This window comes from Salvelinus sp. IW2-2015, linkage group LG22 (assembly GCF_002910315.2).
Source record: "Salvelinus sp. IW2-2015 linkage group LG22, ASM291031v2, whole genome shotgun sequence".
Classification (NCBI taxonomy): Eukaryota; Metazoa; Chordata; class Actinopteri; order Salmoniformes; family Salmonidae; genus Salvelinus; species Salvelinus sp. IW2-2015.
Window position 1 is genome coordinate 8,781,411 of NC_036862.1, and position 23,698 is coordinate 8,805,108.

Genomic DNA, 23,698 nt, shown 5'->3' on the forward strand with positions numbered 1-23,698 from the left:
GGAATCTAAAGCCCAAACAGACATAGTCCACCTGGTCCTGTCCGAATCCTGGATCTGCCGTGTGTACAGCCACACTACGTCACCATTTCCCCCAGCCGCCCYCCTTTGCAAATAATATCATTATTCCACTATTGTATAAAGCCTTGCAAAGACAGTTGACACGATAGACTCCTGACATGCACAATGGACATCCTGACATGCAAATTGCTGTAGGCTTTGGCTCTGATGGACAAATAAGGTTAAACTCTCTGTTCCGTTCAGAGAAGAGGAGAGAAGGTGGCTAATCCCACCAAGGAGTGGCAGTTGCATTATGATCTTATGTAATATTACTTAGTTGAGAGGCGATGGAGTCTCTCTTGATCTTTCATCAACCTGAGCCCTCCGAACCAATATCAGAGAAATKACTGTGAATCGGGGATAAAGGGAGATCATCTTGGAGAAGGTGTGGGGTCATACTAATCAGAGATGGGCAGTATTTATGTTGTTGTATTTGAAGTACGTATTTAAATAACTTTAGTATTTTGTCAATTGTATTTCACTGGCGTGAACTACAGTCCAGTGTATTTTGTAACAAGATACTCTGGAGAACTGTATTTTGTATTTTCAAAATGCAAAGTACTTTTCAACAGTCCTGATAGAATATGATATATTTCTAAAATAAGTTGATATTAAAAAAAACGTTGGTGTTCACACATGCATTTGTTCAATTTACAACTGCACAGGATATTTTACTTAAATAGTCCATTCTTTTTTTGGGACTACTTTAAAATGTATTTTCTGTATTTAAAAATGTTATTTAGTTATTTATTTGCATACATTTTGATGTATCTTTTCCCATCTCCAGTCATTCAAATGTGGTCTTGTTTGGGGGTGGAGCTAATTAGAATAAGAATACCATATGGTCATTTTTATATTTAGGTCATTTTGCATCGCGAGCAACTTAGTCAGTGCATTCAGCTAGTAGATAAACAACCACATCACAGTCATAGCAAGTCAAACATTTTTGTTACCATTACTGTTGTTCAGGTTAAGGGGGGAAATTGCTCAGGTATTTTGAAAATAATAGTACTTTTCTTTTATTTAAATACAATACTTTGCAAAAGTATTTTATTTTTGATACATTAGGCTGTGTTGTAATTGTATTTTGTAAATATCTGACACTAATATTTAGTCAGCATCGTGTTTAAAAGAGGAGGAGAAAAAAACAATTAAAGATGAGAGAAAGGAAAATAAGGAATTTGTATATGTAACCACCAGGGTGTTGCGCCTGCATTAACATGAATTATGAATGCCGTCACAAAAGRAGCTAAAATATTCAAGGTACCAATTATGTAATGACATTCTCCGCTGGGAAACAACAGACCAACTCTCTCTCTACTGTCACATGTTAACAGCATCCTCACAGCTCCTTCTACCTCTGTCATACATTTATGACAAGGCAGGTGTTAAAAATACATTGACATCCACAAAAACAAGCCCACTTTGCCACAGTACAGAGAAAGCCCTTTTACCCAGAGCCAACATTTTACAGTGCAATTAGCSATCTCTAAAGTGCTGTTGTGTAGAAGAAATTGCACTCTCTGTTGGCTTGTCTCCACAGCCCCTTCTGAGAAGAGAGGGGGGAAAGGCTGCAGAGCAAGCAGATGTTTCTCCCCTCTGTAACATCTGTCTGAGCGATAGGTAATCAGTTGYAGAACTTTACTGTTTGTCCCATTTTTAGTAGTACACCTCAAAACAACGTGGTGGAACCATTTAAGAGGTAAGAGCATTGGTAGGAGAAAAGGCATCAAGGTCTACAATGGCGTCTCGGGYATACTTATTGTTAAAAAATGAGGAATATAAATATTGTATGTTTCATGCAGCTTCAGCTAAAAAGAGATGAGCCCTGGGGTGGATAGTGTGGTGTTCCGTTGTCTTAACTGTCAATGTGACAGAAAGCATACACAAAACAAATAGCGAAAAGCGCTGACCCAGTTTCCTAMAGATAGATTACTCCAAATGAAAAGTGTAAAGTACTGACACTGACGAATTTCCGACACGGATCTAAACAGATTTTTTGGGGTATTATAACCGTGCATCTAAACGTCCTTGGGGGTGAAAGGTCGTCTTCATGAGGTGACAGACACAACAATGGGCTTTTCTAAATAACACCAGTCTTTCCCTCCACTTAAAGTCCAATCTCACTGATTTGGCATGTCAATGTCTCGCTGTGTATMCTACTCTTGTAGTGAGCCATATTGTCCTCAATATGTTCTCAGAACATTGACAAAAAACGTACAGGAAATAAAATGGACGTGTGTTCTCTTTTATTGATGAGCCCCTAACCAGTTGAAGGGAAATGCACTCTGAACATGACAAGTGGCTGGATTTGGCCTGGAGCGAGGGTAAAAAGGATGGGGAACATAGTGCTTACTGTCTGACTTGTTTTACACCTCTTCTAAAAACTCACTGTGCTCTAGAGTGGACTTACACTGCACACCCATACACACACACACACACACACACACACACACACACACAGAGGTAGTGGTTAATGTAATTAAGTAATGTAATGTAATGTACTTAAGTATTACTTAAGTCGTTTTTCAGGGTATTTGGGGTACAGACTTTTGCTCAAGTAGTAGTTTACTGGGTTACTTTCACTTATACTGGAGTCATTTTCTGTTAAGATATCTTAACTTTTACTCAAGTACGACAACTGGGTACTTATTCAACCACTGCTCAAAGTACTCTCTCTTACACACACACACACACACAAACACCGGTCTTTCCACTCATTTGATCATGCTTGCCCTGAAAATAGTCTATTCGGCTCAATTTGCTCTGTTGAACTGACATGTCAGCACTGTTAAGCTTTTCTACACATGCATGTTCATCATGCTCGAGAAAACAACTGAGCTGAGAACATTGCATCAAACATATTTGTATACGTGTATACATTTAATTGGTGGGAGATAAGGCTGCTACAAAAGCATTGTTTTGAGTTAAAATATTTTTTTACGGAACATTACAGCATTAAAACTAAGTCTCAAATGTTYTGAACATGTAGTCAGAGCAAAACACACATTTGACTGCATTTTTCTTTCACAACTAATATTACAGACAGTCCATCAAAGGGCCCATGTTTGTATTTCTGGTCAGGTGGCATTATGTGTTCAAAAGGAGGATGTGATGATATCCAATGTTTGTTCCATGTGATGGTGTATAACCATGGTGATTATCCTGTACTAAATTAGCTCTCCTTGATTATTGCTGTGTATTTAAACCTATGGTCTGTATTAAGCACTGGTGTAGAATGTCCACAGGCATTCTGAGGGCATCAGATTCCCCTAATTCAACCTCATCTTTTCAAGGCCTGAATAGCTCCCAAATCTTATCTCTTCCCAGTGAACGGCACAAAGCGCTGTGTCCATTACTCCACCGTTGTCAGATTATGTGATGTATGTGTGRATGGATGATCCCTTTCTTCCGTGAAAGAATTATTAACACGGGGGTTTGTCATCTCCTCAAACAGGGCTCTGGGTTGTATAAGCAACATCATCTGCTCCTCTGTGTTATCCCCTATTAATTGGACAGGTTTGTCATGCTATCGACCCTGATGACATGAGAGAGCGCATGCTCCAGTACCTGCAAAACACCAGTCTCAACGTCAACAGCAAAGAGGCGACTCCGGAATGCTGGCCTTCTAGGCAGAGTTCCTCTGTCCAGTGTCTGTGTTCTTTTGCCCATCTTAATCTTTWATTTTTATTGGCCAGTMTGAGATATGGCTTTTTCTTCGCAACTCTGCCTAGAAGGATAGCATCCCGGAGCCGCCTCTTCACTGTTGACGTTGAGACTGGTGTTTTGCGGCTACTATTTAACGAAGCTGCCAGTTGAGGACTTGTGAGGCATCTGTTTCTCAAACTAGATACTAATGTACTTGTCCTCTTGCTCAGTTGTGCACCGGGGCCTCCCATCCCTCTTTCTATTCTGGTTAGAGCCAGTTTGCGCTGTTCTGTGAAGGGAGTAGTACACAGTGTTGTACGAGATCTTCAGTTTCTTGRCAATTTCTCACATKGAATAGCCTTCATTTCTCAGAACAAGAATAGACTGAYGAGTTTCAGAAGGAAGTTCTTTGTTTCTGGCCATTTTGAGCCTGTAATCGAACCCACAAATGCTGATGCTCCAGATACTCAACTAGTCCAAAGAAGGCCAGTTTTATTGCTTCCTTAATTAGAACAGTTTTCAGCTGTGCTAACATAATTGCAAAAGGGTTTTCTAATGATCAATTAGCCTTTTAAAATGATCAACTTGGATTAGCTAACACAACGTGCCATTGKAACACAGGAGTGATGGTTGCTGATAATGGTCCTCTGTACGCCTATGTAGATATTTCATAAAARGTCTGCCGTTTCCAGCTACAATAGTCATTTACAACATTAACAATGTCTACACTGTATTTCTGATCAATTTGATGTTATTTTAATGGATAAAAAAAGGACATTTCTAAGTGACCCAAAACTCTTGAACGGTAGTGTACATGAAAACTTAAGTGGAAAAGTAAATTGTGTGCACTACGTCACTACGCGCGGTTTTTAACCGCAACAAGTGTGTTAGGTGGAAACACACTACTGGTGGGAATATTTGCATATTCTCTTTATTCAGATTTTTCGCATGAAAATCTGTTGCCAATTGGATGGGAATCTAGCTACTGACTCCTCAGATRCAGCTGCAAATTGGTATTGGACTGAAAGAGCGGCATAAGTCGTCGGACACTTGAAAGGAACGGGACATCAAAAAGTGAATGCAGCGTTGACAGAGACAGGTTAGTTTATAAATGTAAACCAATCCATACATTTTAAATGAAGTACTGAATTTGGAAAAGTTGACACTTGTTCCACTGCTTTTAGTTTGTGTGTTTCTTTCTTTCTTTCTTTATTTGTTTGTTTGAGATTCCAATGTTCAAGACCATTTGTTTATTGGGCAGAATAACTTATTGTCTCCTATAATTTAACAGGCTCTGTGTCACGACTTCCGCCGAAGTCGGTCCCTCTCCTTGTTCGGGCGGCGTTCGGCGGTCGACATCACCGGCCTTCTAGCCGAGGTGGCAGAAGGCGACCGCCGACCGTCACCGCAGTGAGGCCATCGGGTCTGGCTCTCGACCCGGAACCTGCCCCTYCGCCTGCCCTGCCGGAAGCTGGGCCTGCGGTTTGTGGGGCCATTCAAAGTCCTGAGGAGACTGAACGAGGTTTGTTATAGGTTACAGCTTCCCCCAGATTACCRTATTAATCCCTYGTTCCATGTGTCTCTCCTCAGGCCGGTGGTGGCTGGAAATTCTCTTGTATTTTGATGACTTTGAGTAAAGTTACTTTTATTTACTCATCTATACTGTCCTGCGCCTGACTCCTCTGCACCAGCTACACATAGATCTTTACACTCTGGCCAGTTGGCCAATTGAAGAGAAGCACCGATTTGCGGGGGCAACTGAAGACATGATGTCTGATGTGGAGACAGACCCAGAGGACCCAGAGGAAAATACTTTGTCAGAAGGAAAACCGTCCACATCCTCTGCAGCCCTACCCAGAACATCTGATTGTGCAATAGACCACAGACAATGCCCACATCATTAAGGAATTAACATRGTCCTCACACACCCAAACAGTTATGAAGAGGGCACAACAGCACCTTCTCCTCAGGAGGCTGAAAAGATTTGGYATGGGCCCACAGATCTTCAAATTTCTACAGCTGCACCAATGAGAGCCTCTTGACTGGCTGCATCACATCTTGATACGGCAACTGCACTGCACCCGACCACAAGGCGCTACAGAGGGTGGTGAGTACAGCCTAGTACATCACTGGGRCCGAGCTCCCTGCCATCCAGGACCTCTATACCAGGCAGTGTCAGAGGAAGGCCTAAAAGACTGCTCTGCTCATGGCCTTGCCGTTGACCAAGCGTGTTGGGGATCTCGACACGCCATCAGTGCAGCCTTCCTGTTTGGAGTTCACACCTGGCGACTCCAAAGTGATGTTATATCCTAATGCAGCTTTTGCTCCTAAGGTTATGCCTATGTTTTAAGGCGTAAGCATGCTTCAGTTCGGCTGTGGCCTAGCTAAACTCGGCTAGGTGAAACGAACGAGTGGGCTCACATACTCCCTTAAAAAGACCGTTGCAAAAAAAACTAGAAAAGCACCAATAGTACGGTTTGTTCATTTTGAGACGCCATAGCCAGTATACACTTGTCCTCAAAACAGAATTAATCTAAGATGATAAGACATCTGTCATTCATTSATTCAAGTTTTTGCCGAGGAGATCTAGGCAATTGTACATCTAAGATTTTTGCTGCAGTATTTCTCGATGAAAAAATKTGCTYATAAAWGAGTTGTCTCTTGTTGAATGACAGACTTTATTGAAKAATCCCTACTGTTTACCAATCACCGACGAAGGGGCGTAGACTTTGSCTACCAACTTTAGCTTGTCTCCAGAAAACTTTGTGTGCCCGAACAGCCCAAAAAACCTTACCGAAGTCCAAAAGGAATAAAGACATCACAAAATGTTGTCATTATATATGCATGAACTCTTCTGAACTGTTTCGGCTGGGAAGCATGCAGGCTCCTTTACAGGTCCCTGGCTTGAGTTGTTCCCTTTCTCACACCCTTCGTTTGCTTCCAGTGAACAAMAGAGGTTGCATGGCCTGTGTCCAGTGCRCCCTTTACACACGTATATAGATATCTGCATTTGTGACCAGCTTTTTGTCTGTTTGCTAATCCACCTCGGGATAGGGTRCTTTCTAAGCAGCATCTTTCTCATTGGATTGATCTCCCTGGAATATGACAGCAAAGGACATGGGTTGCTTAGCGGTGAGTGTGCTCACTCCACTAGAGGTGTGGCAACTTCTTGGGCATTGTTCAGTGGCATGACCATTTGGTGATATCTGCGCTGCAGCGAGTTGGGGTTCCCCACATACCTTTATGAGGTTTTATCGCTTGGATGTAACTGCTCCCAGTGTGGCTCAGTGTTCTTATGGCTGGGTCCGGGAGTGTGTGTTAGGCAGCGTTGCGATTGCATATTTATCTGGGTTACAACAGTTCCCTGTGGGTTTGTGCCTTGGGGTGTGGCAGGGCATAAAGTGTGTATTATCATGGCTACCACAGTTTCCTGTGGGTTTGAGCCTTGGGCTGCCCTGGCAGAGCGCGAGTACACAGTTTCCAGGTTACTGCAGGTTTCCTGTGGGTTTGAGCCTCGGGCTGCCGTGCACTTTACCAAGAGTTCTGTTATTTCAGGCTTGCAAGGTAAGTATTGTTCTTGGAACCGTGGGGTCTATTGGCAGCATGTCAGTGCACATAGCCATGTTGCAGCAGGTTCTGGTTCCCTATATGGGGATCTGATAGTTCAGGCTTCTTGGGTAATTATTAGGGAAAAAGGTGGCTTCTGTAACCACTTTTTGGAGCCGGTGGAACCTGTGTGTGCATGGGCTGCCGTGGGCCTCCTAGTTTGGTACCCTCGGAGCCGGCATGACGCGTGATTGTATATCCCCATAGTATGTTATACCGAGTGACCAACTGAAAGGGCACATRCAGTTATGAATATAACTACTGTTCCCTGAAGGAGGGAACGAGGTTTAACATATTTTGGCCCAGCGCCGTCAAGGGTTTCGGCTAGAAAGACGGGACATCCGAGGGAGGCCTTAGCACCCTTTTTTTGGGGGGTGGGGGGTGAATATGATTGGTCATTGTCTCCCCATAGTATGTTATACCCCGTTCCCTACTTCAGGGAACAGAAGTTGTATTCATAACTGTATGTTTCCGTCAGATAGATTACCCGAATTACAAGTGTAAAGCACAATACTTACTGATGAGTTTCCGACACTGATCTAAACTGATTTTGGGGGATTATAACTGTCCACCTAATCGTCCCTGAGGGTGAAAGGTTGTCTTCATGAGGTGACAGAGAGACACCAATGGGCTTTTCTACATCACACCAGTCTCGCTAGTCCAATCTCACTGATATGACATGTCAATCTATTTCTCGTGTCGTGTGTAGCCTACTCTTGTAGTGTGCAATGTCCTCAATTTGTTTTCATTACATTCATTGACAAAAACTTACAGGAAATAAAATGGAGGGAAAAGGGAAAAGGGAAATGCACTCCAAACATGACAAGTGTGCTGGATTGAAGTCCACTGTGCTCTACAGTGAACTTCAACAGCACACCCATACACACACACTCCTCTCTAACACATGGCGCAGCGGTCTAAGGAACTGCATCTGGTGAGTCAGTGGATAATATACAAGTTTAGACATTTTTCAATTTAAGAAGTCATCTGACCATTTTATCCACTACAAATTCGCTAGATACATTAAACTCTCAGATAACAAACATTTCCCAAAAGGTAGAATATAAAAACGTTGTGTGATTTGTTAGAGAAATATTTTTGGGGAATAATCTTTTGATTGCCGTAAGCSGTTTACTTTTCATTATCATTCAAATTGGAAATGGCCTTGGTTCAGCTCCCAGAAAACAAAGACATTAACCAAATCTTGTTGAAAGTAGTAATGCTCTCTTGCTAAATTTATTAGCATAGGAACATTTGAGTCATTTTGCATGAGATTTGCTTGAGGAAGCATTTAAAGTGCAACCAATTACGTCTTCCATGGAGACTGATGTGTCATTGTCAAAATGGACAATGAAGAATATATATTTATTTTTTTAAGTACGATATTACCACAAATGAACATTTACAATGTTAATGTGGACATTAAACATTTCTATGATCTTGTAAGCCACCCCCTGATGAATTTGTAATAGGTGTTATGACTAACTCAAGAGTGCAGGTTACATGTACCATTAGCATAACAGTAGTTCAACCATTCAGYATCCCAATCCTTCTCAGCTGCAATGTGACTAATTTTGTTACATTATTAAAGCTTTGTCACCCTCTCCAACCCTAGTCCCCCACCCTCTCAATATGCCTCCCATCCAAAAGTCCATGGAGCATAGAGGAATTACAGTCTGGACAGAGGATGTCTATGGTGAAAAACAGGGACGTCTGGTCCAATGCTTGTAAGCCACAATCATTTACTCTCCATCTGCTGTGATGGCCAGAGGACTGAGAACGAAGGACAGAGACAGATGAAGCTGACTGGAAGTTCACATAAACCCGAGAGATAAGGCCACACTGAAACATACTTATCCTCACTGTTGCTTTCTTTTTTGCTCTACCTCATTCAYATACAGTGCATTTGGAAAGTRTTCAGACCCCTTGACTTTTTCCACATTTTGTTACYTTACAGCCTTATTCTAAAATGGTTTACATCGTTTTTTTCTGCTCATCAATCTACACATAATACCCCATAATGACAAAGCAAAAACAGGTTTAGACATTTTTGCTACTTTATAAAAAAAATTAAACTGACATATGACATTTACATAAGTATTCAGACCCTTTACTCAGTACTTTGTTGAAGCACCTTTGGCAGCGATTACAGCCTCAAGTCTTCTTGGGTATGACGCTACAAGCTTGGCACACCTGTACTTCGGTACTTTCTCTCAAGCTCTGTCAGGTTGGATGGGGAGCTATGCACAGGCATATTTTCAGGTCTCTCCAGAGCATGTTCGATCGGGTGCAAGTCTTGGCTTTGGCTGGGCCACTCGTGGACATTCAGAGACTTGTCCCCAAGCACTCCGTGACTGTCTTGAAGTGTACTGAAAAGGTCATTTTCCTGTTGGAAGGTTAACTTCACCCAGTCTGAGTCGCTGAGCACTCGTGGAGCAGGTTTCTCTCTGTACTTTGCTTCATTCATCTTTCCCTCAATCCTGACTAGTCTCCAGTGCCTGCCACTGAAAACATCCCACATCATGATGTGCACCACCATGCTTCACTGTAGGGATGGTGTCAGTTTCCTCCAGACGTGATCTTTGCTTTCAGGCCAAAGAGTTCAATCTTCGTTCATCAAACCAGAGTTGTTTAGGTGCATTTTGGCAAACTCCAAGTGCTGTCATGTGCCTTACTGAGGAATGGCTTCCGTCTGGCCACTCTACCATAAAGGCCTGATTGTTGGAGTGCTGCAGAGATGGTTGTCCTTCTGGAAGGTTCACCACTCTCACAGAGAACTCTGTCAGAGTAACCATTGGGTTCTTGGTCACCTCCCTGACCAAGGCCCTTCACCCTGATTTCTCAGTTTGAAAAAGGAGTCTTGGTGGTTCCAAACTTCTTCCATTTAGAGATGATGGACGGCCACTGTGTTTTTGGGGACCTTCAATGCTGCAGACATTTTTGTTACCCTTCCCCAGATCTGTGCCTCGACCAATCCTGTCTCTGAGTTTTATGGACAATTCTTTGACCTCCTGGCTTGGTTTTTGCTTTGACATGCACCGTCACTGTGGACCTTATATAGACAGGTGTGTGTGCCTTTCCAAATCATGTCCAATCAATTTAATTTTCACAGGGGAGCCAATAGTTGTAGAAACATCTCAAGGATGATCAATGGAAACAGGATGCACCTGAGGTAAATTTTGAGTATCATAGCAAAGGGTCTTGTTTACTTATGTAAATAAGGTATTTCTGTTTTTTATTTGTAATACATTTGCAAAAATTTCTAAAAACCTGTTTTCGCTTTGTCATTATGGGGTTCAGTTTTTTATTTGTAATACATTTCCAAACATTTCTAAAAACCTTCCCTTTGTCATTATGGGGTATTGTGTGTAGATTGATGAGTAAAATGTTTTATTTAATCAATTTTAGAATAAGGCTGTTATGTAATAAAATGTGTAAAAAGGGAAGGGGTCTGAATACTTTCTGAATGCACTGTATGCTCTTCACTCTCACTCACATGCACTTACTTGGTCAAATACATGTACATACACACACAAACGCAAGCACATCTATGCACGCATGCACATTCTGAAGGGGATTGTTGGCCTGTGACAGTGAATCTCTTGAGAGAGGATGACCTAGTACATTTCAAGTGCACTTCAGATGACCATGATTACAAGCTCAGTGGAGTCACTGTCAGCTACCAACGTCCTCCACTTTTATCCACTGTGTGCCTTGTGCAATAGACATTATGGTTAAACTATTTTGCTCAACTAACTCATTCTTTCCTTCTATCACACTTAAGCATGATGTAACGATCGTCGTCCTCGTCTGATGAGGAATAGGAAAGATCGGACCAAACTGCAGCGTGGTACGTGTCCATGTTAAATTTATTACAACTGAACTCTGAATACAAAATAACAAAAGTGAAACAACGAAAATCGAAACAGTCCTATCAGGTGACACAACACAAAACAGGAAACAMCTACCCACCAACACAGGTGGGAACAGGCTACCTAAGTATGGTTCTCAATCAGAGACAACGATAGACAGCTGCCTCTGATTGGGAACCATACCGGGCCAAACACATAGACATAGAAAACATAGACATACAAACATAGAATGCCCACCCACATCACACCCTGACCAAACAAAAATAGAAAMATACAAAGCAGTCTATGGTCAGGGCGTGACACATGATCTGTCAATACAAGCACGATCTGTCAATACAATAACCATGCCATTGTTCCTGGTGTGCACACATGAAAAAAAAACATGGAAAAAACTAAAAACGGGGAGAAACATTTAATCACTTCCAGTTCAAGAATGAGAACCATATACTAAATAAGTTTGAAATTGTGTCTATAGACATTTAATAAGCATAGCACTCAATGGCTTTTACTGTCAAACGTGTGTTTCTATAATTATAGCAGCTTGGCAATGGAGCAGATGCGCAGTACATGCAAGCCTGTGCTCTACTTAAGGCATCTCATTAACATTCTGCCACTTGATTAAAAACTGCCCAAAGAAAGAAGTTGTTTAAACTATTACCAGCTGCTTATGCCCTTCCATCAAGTTTACTCAGGTGTAAAATAATCCAAACAATGGAGGAGATTGCTTTAGTTTATATGCCTTAACTTTTGAAATTTCTAACTTGAAACTTTAACATAGTGATTATTAAAGGGGAAATTATTTCGAAAGAGGAAGCAAAGTACTTTAAGCATATGTTCACTTTTCRGTCTCCTCCATTTCCACTAACTGAAGTTAACTGTAGGGATTTGTTTTTATAATAATAGTGTAAAATTAACAGCTGTACAGAAAGACTTGTGTGAGGGCCAAATTGCAGGGGAGGAACTTCTTGATGCAATTAAAGCCTTTAGGCCAGGGGGAAACTCTAGTGCTGGATGGCATAGCAGTTGAGGTATATGAAGAAAATAAATCTACTCAAAGATCCACTATTAGCAAGTTTGAACCACTCCTATAAAAATGGTAAACTATCAGGTAACAGCGARAAGGTTTGATTTCACTATTACTGAAACAAGACCCAGGTGGTAAGTACAAAGATCCAGTCTATCAAGAAAACTAGAGGCCCCTTACACTTCAGTGTTGTGATGCAAAACTCCTAGCAAAATGCATAGCACATAGAATTTAAAAATATTATTCATCCTGATCAGACAGGTTTTTTTACATGGAAGATACATTGGAGATAATATCAGACATATTCTTGAAACAATAGAATACTATGAAAAATCTAGGAAACCAGGTCTGGTATTCATAGCAAATTTTGAAAAGGCTTTTGATAAAGTACGACTAGAATTTATATGCCTGGACTATTTACATTTTGGAGAATCTCTTATACAATGGGTTCAAGTTATGTATAGTAACCGCAAGTGTAAAACACAAAATAATGTCTACTTCTCAGAAAGTATTACACTGTCAAGAGGAGTAAAACAAGGTTATCCACTGTCAGCATATCTATTTATTATGGCCATCAAAATGTTAGCTTTTAAAATTAGCTCCAACAATAATATACAGTAGAGGGGCTAGAAATCCATGGTTTAAAAACAATGCCGTAATTGTACACCGATGACTCAAATTTTACCTTAAATACGCAATCTGGATCATATTTTTTCTAGCCTCTCTGGATTAYAGCCGAACTATGATAAGGGTAAGTACCATATTACGTATTGGAGCTCTAAAAAAAAGAAAACTTTTACATTACTGTGTAGTTTACCAATAAAATCGTCTGACGGTGAAGTGGACATACTCTGTATTTGTACCCCTCAAGAAATAAAATAACTTACAACAAATTATAACAGAACGTTAGCAAAAATAGATAAGATCTTGCTACCATGGAAAGGTAAATACCTGTCTATTTGTGGGGGAAAAATCCCCCTGATTAATTATTTWGTCATATCCCAGTTTACCTACTTAGTTATGGTCCTGGCTATGCCGAATGACTTGTCTTTTAAATTACTTTTGCAAAAAATTACTTTATTTGGAATTGCAAGCCAGACAAAGTAAAACGTGCTTATTTATATAATGAATCTGAKTTCCGGTGGCTAACATTATTAAATATTAAAGGATTAAACCTCTCACTAAATGCATCAGTCATACAAAAGTTATAATYAAACCCAAAATGGTTCTCCAGTAGATTAGTAAGAATGGCTCATCCCTTGTTCAAAAATTGCCATTTTCCCTTTATCCAGACTACAACCTCTCACTTCCAGTTAATTGTAAATGTAACCTTTTTTTTTTTAAACATCRGCCTTTCTAAAACAATCCAAACAAAGCTGGTTGCAATTCCAGTTTCATCCTCCAGAAAATACAACAAATATTACAAGAAATAATATGGTTAAATTCATATAAATATGATAAATATGAAAATATGATATCATGAATAGGAAAGGTGGAGTTGTCACATGTGCTGTTAACAAACATACGGAAATGTTTTCTCTATCCAAAATTACAACCAACCGATTGCACCATTACAGCAAAGAAAATAAGGAATGGGGAGAAGGTGTCACGTTCCTGACCTGTTTTCTGTTAGTTTTTGTATGTGTTAGCTGGTCAGGACGTGAGTTTGGGTGGGCAGTCTATGTTTTCTGTTTCTATGTTGGTTTGGGTACCTAATATGGTTCTCAATTAGAGGCAGGTGGTTTTCATCTCCTCTGATTGAGAATCATATTAAGGTAGGTGGGGTCACATTGTTTGTTTGTGGGTGGTTGTCTCCTGTGTTAGTGTCTGTCTATGTTGCACCATACGGGACTGTTTCGGTTTGTTTGTTCATTTTGTTCGTTCGGTTTTTATGTAGTCATTTCCCTGTTTGTGCGTTCTTCGTGTTACATGTAAGTTCTTACGTCCAGGTCTGTCTACATTCGTTTTGTTATTTTGTTAGTTAATTCAAGTATAGTTCGTTTTTTGTCTTCGTTGTTTTGTCGTGTCTAAATAAATATCATGTCTAAGTATCACGCTGCGTCTTGGTTCAATCCATGCTCCTCCTCTTCGGATGAAGAACCGTTACAGAAGGTAGGGAACTTGTTTGTTTGCCATTTATTAAAGATCATATTTGGCAAAAATAATTAATTAATTGTCATAAATTAAACAGCATTCAGAATGTATGTGGAACATCAAAGCACAGTTAAACAGTACATGGCACATGGAAATCATAAGAGGGTGGTTTACAGAGATAGATGGGATAGCCTAGGGGTGGTTTACGGAGATAGATGGGATAGCCTAGGGGTGGTTTTAAATGCTCATGTTCTACAATAGTTATGACAGAAAACACGATTTATAATGTATAAGTACTATCTAGATGTAATGCATATCAAAATAGTTTATTCTTTCTATGTAACTACTGTAAAATATATATATATATTGTTTAAGTGCCATGTATGTAAAATGTGTGTAGAACCCTAAATGTAACAACAAAAGAAAAAGCTTTAAAAACAAAGTTTATTTTTGTCCTCCGAAGACAGGGGTACGTGTGCCTTTCTGTCAGKTTAGATAGAAAGCCTTAGCATCTAACACGAAATGTGAATCAAAGTWAATAATTGAGAATGATATAGGCCTGTCTGTCTTTAAAGGGGCAGTGCAGTCCATTTAAAAAAAATATATATATTTCCGCACTAGGTATAAATAACACTGAAATTGTGAAAATTATGATAATGCCCTTTTCATGTAGGAGCTTTTTTTACGCCTGGAATATCAGCCTGTTCAGTTGGGATGGATTAAATTACAATCTGATTTGATTATTCTGAATCATGACCAGGTCTTTTATTTACGTATGTATCCTCCAACTTTGAAGGGGTTAGCGGGGTAGCGGTCTAGAGTCTAGATGATCATATCGCCAATCAGGGCTGTGTACGTACAGTTGAAGTCAGAAGTTTACATACACCTTAGCCAAATACATTTAAACTCAGTTTTTTCAATTCCTGACATTTAATACTTGTAAAAAATTCCCTGTCTTAGGTCAGTTAGGATCACCACTTTATTTTAAGAATGTGAAATGTCAGAATAGTAGAAGAGAGAATAATTTATTTCAGCTGTATTTCTTTCATCACATTCCCAGTGGTCAGAAGTTTACATAAACTCAATTAGTATTTGGTACATTGCCTTTAAATTGTTTAACTTTGGTCAAACGTTTCGGGTAGCCTTCCACAAGCTCCCACAATAAGTTGGATGAATTTTGGCCCATTCCTCCTGACAGAGTGGTGTAACTGAGTCGGGTTGTAGGCCTCCTTGCTCACACACACTTGTTCAGTTCTGCCTACACATTTTCTATAGGATTGAGGTCATGCTTTGTGATGGCCACTCCAATACCTTGACTTTGTTGTCCTTGTGCCATGCACATTTTGTGACCATTTGCGACCAGCTTACTTTGCTGATGGCTTGAGATGTTGCTTCAATATATCCACATATTTTCCTACCTCATGATGCCATCCATTTTTTGAAGGCTGCACAGTCCCTCATGCAACAAAGCACCCCCACAACATGATACTGCCACCCCCCTGCTTCACCGTTGGGATGGTGTTCTTCAGCTTGCAAGCATCCCCCTTTTTCCTCCAAACATAATGATGGTCATTATGGCCAAACAGTTCTATTTTTGTTTCATCAGACCAGAGGACATTTCTCCAAAAAGTAGGATCTTTGTCCTCATGTGCAATTGCAAACCGTAGTCTGGCTTTTTATGGTGGTTTTGTGGCAGTGACTTCTTCTTTGCTGAGCGGCCTTTCAGGTTATGTCGATGTAGGACTCGTTTAACTGTGGATATAGATACTTTTGTACCTGTTTCCTCCAGCATCTTTACAAGGTCCTTTGCTGTTGTTGTGGGATTGATTTGCACTTCTCACACCATAGTACGCTCATCTCTAGGAGACAGAACGCAGTACGCTCATCTCTAGGAGACAGAACGTCCTGAGCGGTATGACGGCTGCGTGGTCTCATGGTGTTTATACTTGCATACTATTGTTTGTACAGGTGAACGTGGTACCTTCAGGCTCCCAAGGATGAACCAAACAGGTGGAGGTCCACAATTTTTTTTCTGAGGTCTTGGCTGATTTCTTATGATAGTCCCATGATGTCAAGCAAAGACGAACTGAGTTTGAAGGTAGGCCTTGAAATACATCCACAGATACACCTCCAATTGACTCAAATTATGTCAATTAGCCTATCAGAAGATTCTAAAGCCATGACATCATTTTGGGGAATTTTCCAAGCTGTTTAAAGGCAAAGTCAACTTAGTGTATGTAAACTTCTGACCCACTGGAATTGTGATACAGTGAATTATAAGTGAAATAATCTGTCTGTAAACAATTGTTGGAAAAATTACTTGTGTCATGCACAAAGTAGATGTTCTAACCAACTAGCCAAAACCATAGTTTGTCAACAAGAAATTTGTGGAGTGGTTGAAAAACGAGTTTTAATGACTCCAACCTAGGTGTATGTAAACTTCCGACTTCAACTGTAAATATATAACAATTTATATCAACATGCCCACACAATCAGACTGAGCATTTCAATGACAAAAGGGGGCTCAGGGAAATAAGTGATAAAAAAACATATCTGGAGTTATTTTCATGAAATATACAGTGATWATTTAAAAACTCAATTTAAAAGACGGCATGGGGGCTTGAAGAGCTGGAATGTTTACCCTTAAAGGGATACTTTGGGATTTTGGCAATGAGGCCCTAAAGTGGAGTACTTTTTTCAGTTCTTAAGGAAAGTCATATTACAGATTCATATATTGAGAGACGAATAGCGAGGTGTAAGAAAAATTGAAAATATATAACTCTCAACTTTGATCTGATGGTCCTAGAGCAATGCACGATTCAGAATGCCCCATGGTTCTGCAGACGTGGAGAGATGTGATAAGAACTCGGACGGAGACTCCAATAACTACTCTCAAGTGTTGCTCTGAAAGACCTGTGCTGGATCATGCCTGGAGGCGCATCCTAAACTTCAGCCGTGATGTGGATACTGGATATACTTATGACGTTTGTCTCTTAACCCATCTCTCCTCACTCAAAATCAGTGGTCTAAGGAAGATATCTAAATGGGCAATTACTACAGTCACGCCACTCACAARTTGGGCTAATGTAGTTAAACTAACAATGTGATACTGTAAGTTCTAAAAATGTCACAGTTTGTCCAGCCTAATGTTTTGGTCCAGTCCCGTCAATATTGGTTGCCTTCATGAAAGTTAGACACAACTTAGACACAGTTCCACTGTATTTACGTAAAAGGCCCCATGAAATGTTCCATGGGGACACGGGCAAGACACATTCTGGGAACTATTTAGAGATTCTCGTGGGTGAAACACTTGGGCAATTGCTTAAAATATTACTTGAAGATGAGTTGACAAGAGGTATCGGAGCAAATTGCTCAAAAAGATGTGAGCAACTGCTTTCTCCTAAATKCAAGGAAATGACTCAGACAAACTATGTAGATCCTTTTATCATGTGTTTGGACAGTGTCTATGAGGGATATGATTTTACGATTTGTCATGTTTGTCTATGTACTTTATTTTTCTCATTTTCAAACTGCTAAGTGTGTGTGTATAGATGTGCTACCTGGTCAGATGGAGTATATTATACTGAACAAAAATATAAAGGCAACATGTAAAGTGTTGGTCCCATGTATCATGAGCTGAAATAAAAWAAAWAWATAATGTATATGCACAAAAAGCTTATTTCTCTCAAACTTTGGGCACAAATTTRTCTACATCCCTGGTAGTGAGCATTTCTCCTTTGCCAAGATAATCCATCCACCTGACAGGTGTGGCATAACAAGAAGCTGATTAAACAACATGATCATTACACAGGTGCACCTTGAGCTGGGGACAATTTGTAAGTCGCTCTGGATAAGAGCGTCTGCTAAATGACTTAAATGTAMATGTAAAAAGGCCACCCTAAAATGTGCAGTTGTCACACAACACAATGCCACAGATGTCTCAAGTTTTGAGGGAGCGTTCAATTGGCATGCTGACTGCAGGAATATCCACCAGAGCAGTTGCCAGAAAATGGCATGTTAATTTCCCTACCAAAAGTCGCCTCTGTCATTTTACAGAATTTGGCAGTACGTCCAACCAGCCTCACAACCGCAGACCACGTGCAACCCTTCCAGCCCAGGACCACCACATCCGGCTTCTTCACCAGCAGGATCGTCTGAGACCTGCCACCTGGACTGCTGATAAACTGTGGGTTTGCACAACCCGAAGAAATTCTGCACAGACTGACTGTCAGAAAACGTCTCAGGGAAGCTCATCTGCGTCCTCGTCGTCCCCACCAGGGTCTTGACCTGACTGCATCAGCATTGTAATAGAATTCAGTGGACAAATGCTCACCTTTGATGGCTACTAGCACACTGGAGAAGTGTGCTCTTCACGGATGAATCCCGGTCTCAACTGTACCAGGTAGATGGCAGACAGCGTGTATGGCGTTGTTTGGGCAAGCGGTTTGCTGATAATGTTGTGAGTGCCCCATTGTGACGGTGTGGTTATGGTATGGGCAGGCATAAGCTACGCACAACAAACAATTGCATTTTATCAATGGCAGTATGAATGCACAGGGATACTGTGACGAGATCCTAAGGCCCATTGTCATGCCACTCATCCGCCGCCATCACCTCATGTTTCAGCATGATAATGCACAGCCCCATGTCACAAGGATCTGTAAACAATTCCTGGARGCTGAAAATGTCCCAGTTCTTCCATGGCCTGCATGCTCACCAGACATGTCACCCATTGAGCCTGTTTGGGATGCTCTGGATCAACATCTATGACAGCGTGTTCCAGTTCCCACCAATATCCAGCAACTTCACAGAGCCATTGAAGAGCTGTGGAACAACCTTCCACATTCAACAGCCTGATCAACTCCATGCGAAGGAGATACGTCACGCTGCATGAGGCAAATGGTGGACACACCAGATACTGACTGGAATTTCTAATCCACGCCCCTACCTTTTTTTTAAAGGTATCTGTATTCCCAGTCATGTGAAATCCATATATCAGGGACTAATTAATKTATTTCAATTGACTGATTTCCTTACATGAACTGAAATTGTTGCATTTATATTTCTGTTCAGTGTATTCACCTTTCAAAAAACTATCAAGTGGGTAATGTCAAATGTTGCAATAACAGCAAGATTCCAGGAAACCTCTCAACTTCAAAAGGCATAATGCACAGTACAGTGCATTCGGAAAGTTCAGACCCCTTCCCTTTTCCACATTTTGTTACGTTACAGCCTTGTTCTAAAATGTATTAAATTAAATTAAAAAATCAATTTATACACAATTCCCCATAATGACAAAGTGAAGAAGTTGAGAAATTTTTGCAAATTATGAAAAATAAAAAACAGAAATACCTTATGAACATACAGCTTCCAAACACTTAGGTTGGAGTCATTAAAACTCGTTTTTCAACCACTCCACAAATTTCTTGTTAACAAACTATAGTTTTGGCAAGTCGGTTAGGACACAAGTAATTTTTCCAACAATTGTTTACAGACAGATTATTTCACTTATAATTCACTGTATCACAATTCCAGTAGGTCAGAAGTTTAAATACACTAAGTTGACTGTGACTTTAAACAGCTTGGAAAATTCCCCAAAATGATGTTATGGTTTTAGAAGCTTCTGATAGGCTAATGGACCTCATTTGAGACAATTGGAGGTGTACCTCTGGATGTATTTCAAGGCCTACCTTCAAACTCAGTGCCTCTTTGCTTGACTTCATGGGAAAATCAAAAGAAATCAGCCAAGACCTCAGAATGTTTTTGTTAGACCTCTTACCCTGTCTCTTATACACATCTAGATGTGTATAAGAGACAGTTGCTATGAGACTCGAAATTGAGCTCAGGTACATCCTGTTTCCATTGATCATCCTTGAGATGTTTCTACAACTCGACTGGAGTCCACCTGTGGTGAATTAAATTGATTGGACATGATTTGGAAAGGCACACACCTGTCTATATAAGGTCTCACAGTTGACAGTGCATGTCAGAGCAAAAACCAAGCCATAAGGTCGAAGGAATTGGCCTTAGAACTCCGAGACAGGATGGTGTCGAGACACAGATCTGGGGAAGGGTACCAAAAAATGTCTGCAGCATTGAAGGTTCCCAAGAACACAGTGGCCTCCATCATTCTTAAATGGAAGAAGTTTGGAACCCCCAAGACTCTTCCTAGAGCTGGCCGCCCGGCCAAACTGAGCAACCGGGGGAGAAGGGCCTTTGTCTGCGAGGTGACCAAGAACCCGATGGTCACTGACAGAGCTCCAGAGTTCCTCTATGGAGAAGGGAGAACCTTCCAGAAGGACAACCATCTCTGTAGTACTCCACCAATCAGGCCTTTACGGTAGAGTGGCCAGACGGAACCCACTCCTCGATAAAAGGCACATGACAGCCCACTTGGGGTTTGCCAAAAGGCACCTAAAGGACTGTCTCTTATACACATCTAGATGTGTATAAGAGACAGTCCTTAAGCTGTTTCTACAACTTGACTGGAGTCCACCTGTGGTGAATTAAATTGATTGGACAGATTTGGAAAGGTACACACCTGTCTATATAAGGTCCCACAGTTGACAGTGCATGTCAGAGCAAAGATCACCATGAGGTCGAAGGAATTGTCCGTAGAGCTCCGAGACACGATTGCGTCGAGGCACAGATCTGGGGAAGTGTACCAGTATTGAAGATCCCCAAGAACACAGTGGCCTCCATCATTCTTAAAGGGAAGAAGGTTGGAACCCCCAAGACTCTTCCTAGAGCTGGCCGCCCGGCCAAACTGAGCAACCGGGGGAGAAGGGCCTTTGTCTGCGAGGTGACCAAGAACCCGATGGTCACTGACAGAGCTCCAGAGTTCCTCTATGGAGAAGGGAGAACCTTCCAGAAGGACAACCATCTCTGTAGTACTCCACCAATCAGGCCTTTACGGTAGAGTGGCCAGACGGAACCCACTCCTCGATAAAAGACACATGACAGCCCACTTGGGGTTTGCCAAAAGGCACCTAAAGGACTCTCAGATCATGAGAAACAAGATTCTCTGGTCTGATGAAACCAAGATTGATTCAGATTCAGAATATGTTAATGCCCTCAGAGAGGCAATTCATCTTGCAGCAGTCATAAAACATATCACATAAAAAAAATTAATAAATAGCAAAGGATATTTACAAGCAATTAGGCAGGGTAAGTGCAGTTTCATAGTGCAAGTGCTAAGTGTAATTAGTCCAATATTTTGTTAAGTTGCAGAATTGCATTTGGAATAAAAGAGTACTTGGCCCTATTTTTTAACCTTWGGTAGGCTGTACCTGCAGCCAGAGGGAAGGAGCTGGAATTCAGGATGGAGTAGATGGGAAGAGTCGACCGCTATTTTATTCCCCTTAAGGAGGGCTCTGCCCAGGTAGAGAGAGGACAGTTCTTRCTGTTGCTGCCCCATGATTCTTCCGCATGTCCTGACTATCTTGCCCAACCTATTTTTCTGTGCAACCTTGATATTCCCAAACCAACAGGTCATGCAGTAGGACAGAATGCTCTCAATGAATGATTTATAAAAGAGAACCATGATGGTTAGATCAACATTAAAAAAAAGTGCAGTTTCCATAGGAAATACAGTCTGTTGGCCTTTCTTAAAAAGAGCGTCAGTACACTGATCCCAGGACAGATTGTTGTCAAAGATTAGACCAAGGTATTTGTACTCTTCCACTATTTCAATGGGCTCACCTTTTATCAGTGAYGGTGTGTGCATGGTAGCGTTGGTAGTGAACTCTTTGGCCTGAATRCCAAGCGTCATGTCTGGAGGAAACCTGGCACCATCCSTACGGTGAAGCATGGTGGTGGCAGAATCATGCAGTGGGGATGTTTTTCAGCGGCAGGGAGTGGGAGACTAGTCAGGATCAAGGGAAAGATGAAGGGAGCAAAGTACATAGAGATTCTTGAAGAAAACCTGCTCCAGAGCGCTCAGGACCTCAGACTGGGGCGAAGGTTCCCCTTCCAACAGGACAAYGACCCTAAGCACACWGCCAARACARYGCAGGAGYGGCTTCRGGACAAGTCTCTGAATATCCTTGAGTGGCCCAGCCAGAGCACGGACTTGAACCCGATCGAACATCTCTGGAGAGAMSTAAAAATAGCTGTGCAGCGACGATCCACATCCAACCTGACAGGGTTTGAGACGATCCSYAGAGAAAAATGGGAGAAACTCCCCAAATACAGGTGTGCCAAGCTTGTAGCATCATACCCAAGAAGACTCGAGGCTGTAATCGCTGTCAAAGGTGCTTCAACAAAGTACTGAGTAAAGAGTCTGAATACTTATGTAAATGTGATATTTCTATTTTTATATACATTTGGATACATTTCAACAAAACGGATGTTGCTTTGTCATTATGGGCTACTGTATGTAGATTGCTGATGGGGGAAAAAACGATTTAATCCATTTTAAAATAAGGCTGTAACAAAATGTGGGAAAAGTCAAGGGGTCTGAATACTTTCCCGAATGCACTGTACACACACTGTTGTCAGTGAAAGGTAAATGCAGTGACAAATCTGCATGATCATTAGGCTATAATTTCCATCTGATTATAAATGTATGCTTATCCTTATTATTAGGCTGTTATGAGTAGTAGTGATGGTAGTTGAGGTATGCTAGTAAAAGTAGTAAGTTGCCAGGTTTATACTCAATAAAAATGCACAATATCCCAGATGGAACAATTTGCCAGAGGTGATCATTTTCCCGCAGTCATTCATTAACCGACAGCAAGAAATAGCCTAATCCCTTTTGAGTCCGCTGCTGCACCTGATAGCCTACCTAACACTGCATATCATCTCAGTCACCTGTCTGCATCCAAATGTCATTCACCTGTCCCGAAGTAAGTGAGACACTGCAGACTACTGTTGCCCCACACGTGCTATGACGTAGGCTGCATTGAAAAACAGCCTATCCGAAATCTCATAACAACTGTTAACTACATTACTTTGATTGGCGTAATTGTAGCCTGAACACCATGATGTCATTGAGCTCTAAAATATTACAGTTACAACGGAAGGTTTCTTACCTGCGCTGAAATCAAGGATAACTCCATCATTAGGTATGTGGGGTTCAGAAATCGGCAGACTGTTAGAAAATTCAATACACTAACAGGGTGTAAAATGTACGATTGAGTAAAAGGGAMGCTTCGTATTCAGCGAGGTCTCACCAGTGTTGAACACTACTACGCTTCCCTGGCACAGCGCGCTCTTGATTCGTCATAACGCACTTAATGGAATAGCTTTTTTCCCTCTGCCGGAGTGGATTTGTGCTGCAGGCGCGCAAGGCAACCTTGCAGAATTATTGATGCAASTTTGCCTTTGACAGTTAATAAACTCGTTTGACACCTCTACCCCCTACATCTCCTTCCTCTTTTCCTTCAGATGATTTTGA

General features: G+C 41.1%; 1 protein-coding gene across 1 annotated transcript in view; it reads right to left on the reverse strand.

Moving 5' to 3' along the window:
- LOC111982517 (uncharacterized protein C14orf132) overlaps positions 1-23,491 on the reverse strand; it is a 36,119-nt gene extending 12,628 nt beyond the window's left edge. The window contains exon 1 of the mRNA XM_070434002.1: positions 23,334-23,491. Within this exon, the coding sequence (XP_070290103.1) occupies positions 23,334-23,363 (30 nt within the window). The 5' untranslated portion in view covers positions 23,364-23,491. The remainder of the gene's footprint in view (positions 1-23,333) is intronic.
- Between the last annotated feature and the right edge of the window lie 207 nt (positions 23,492-23,698).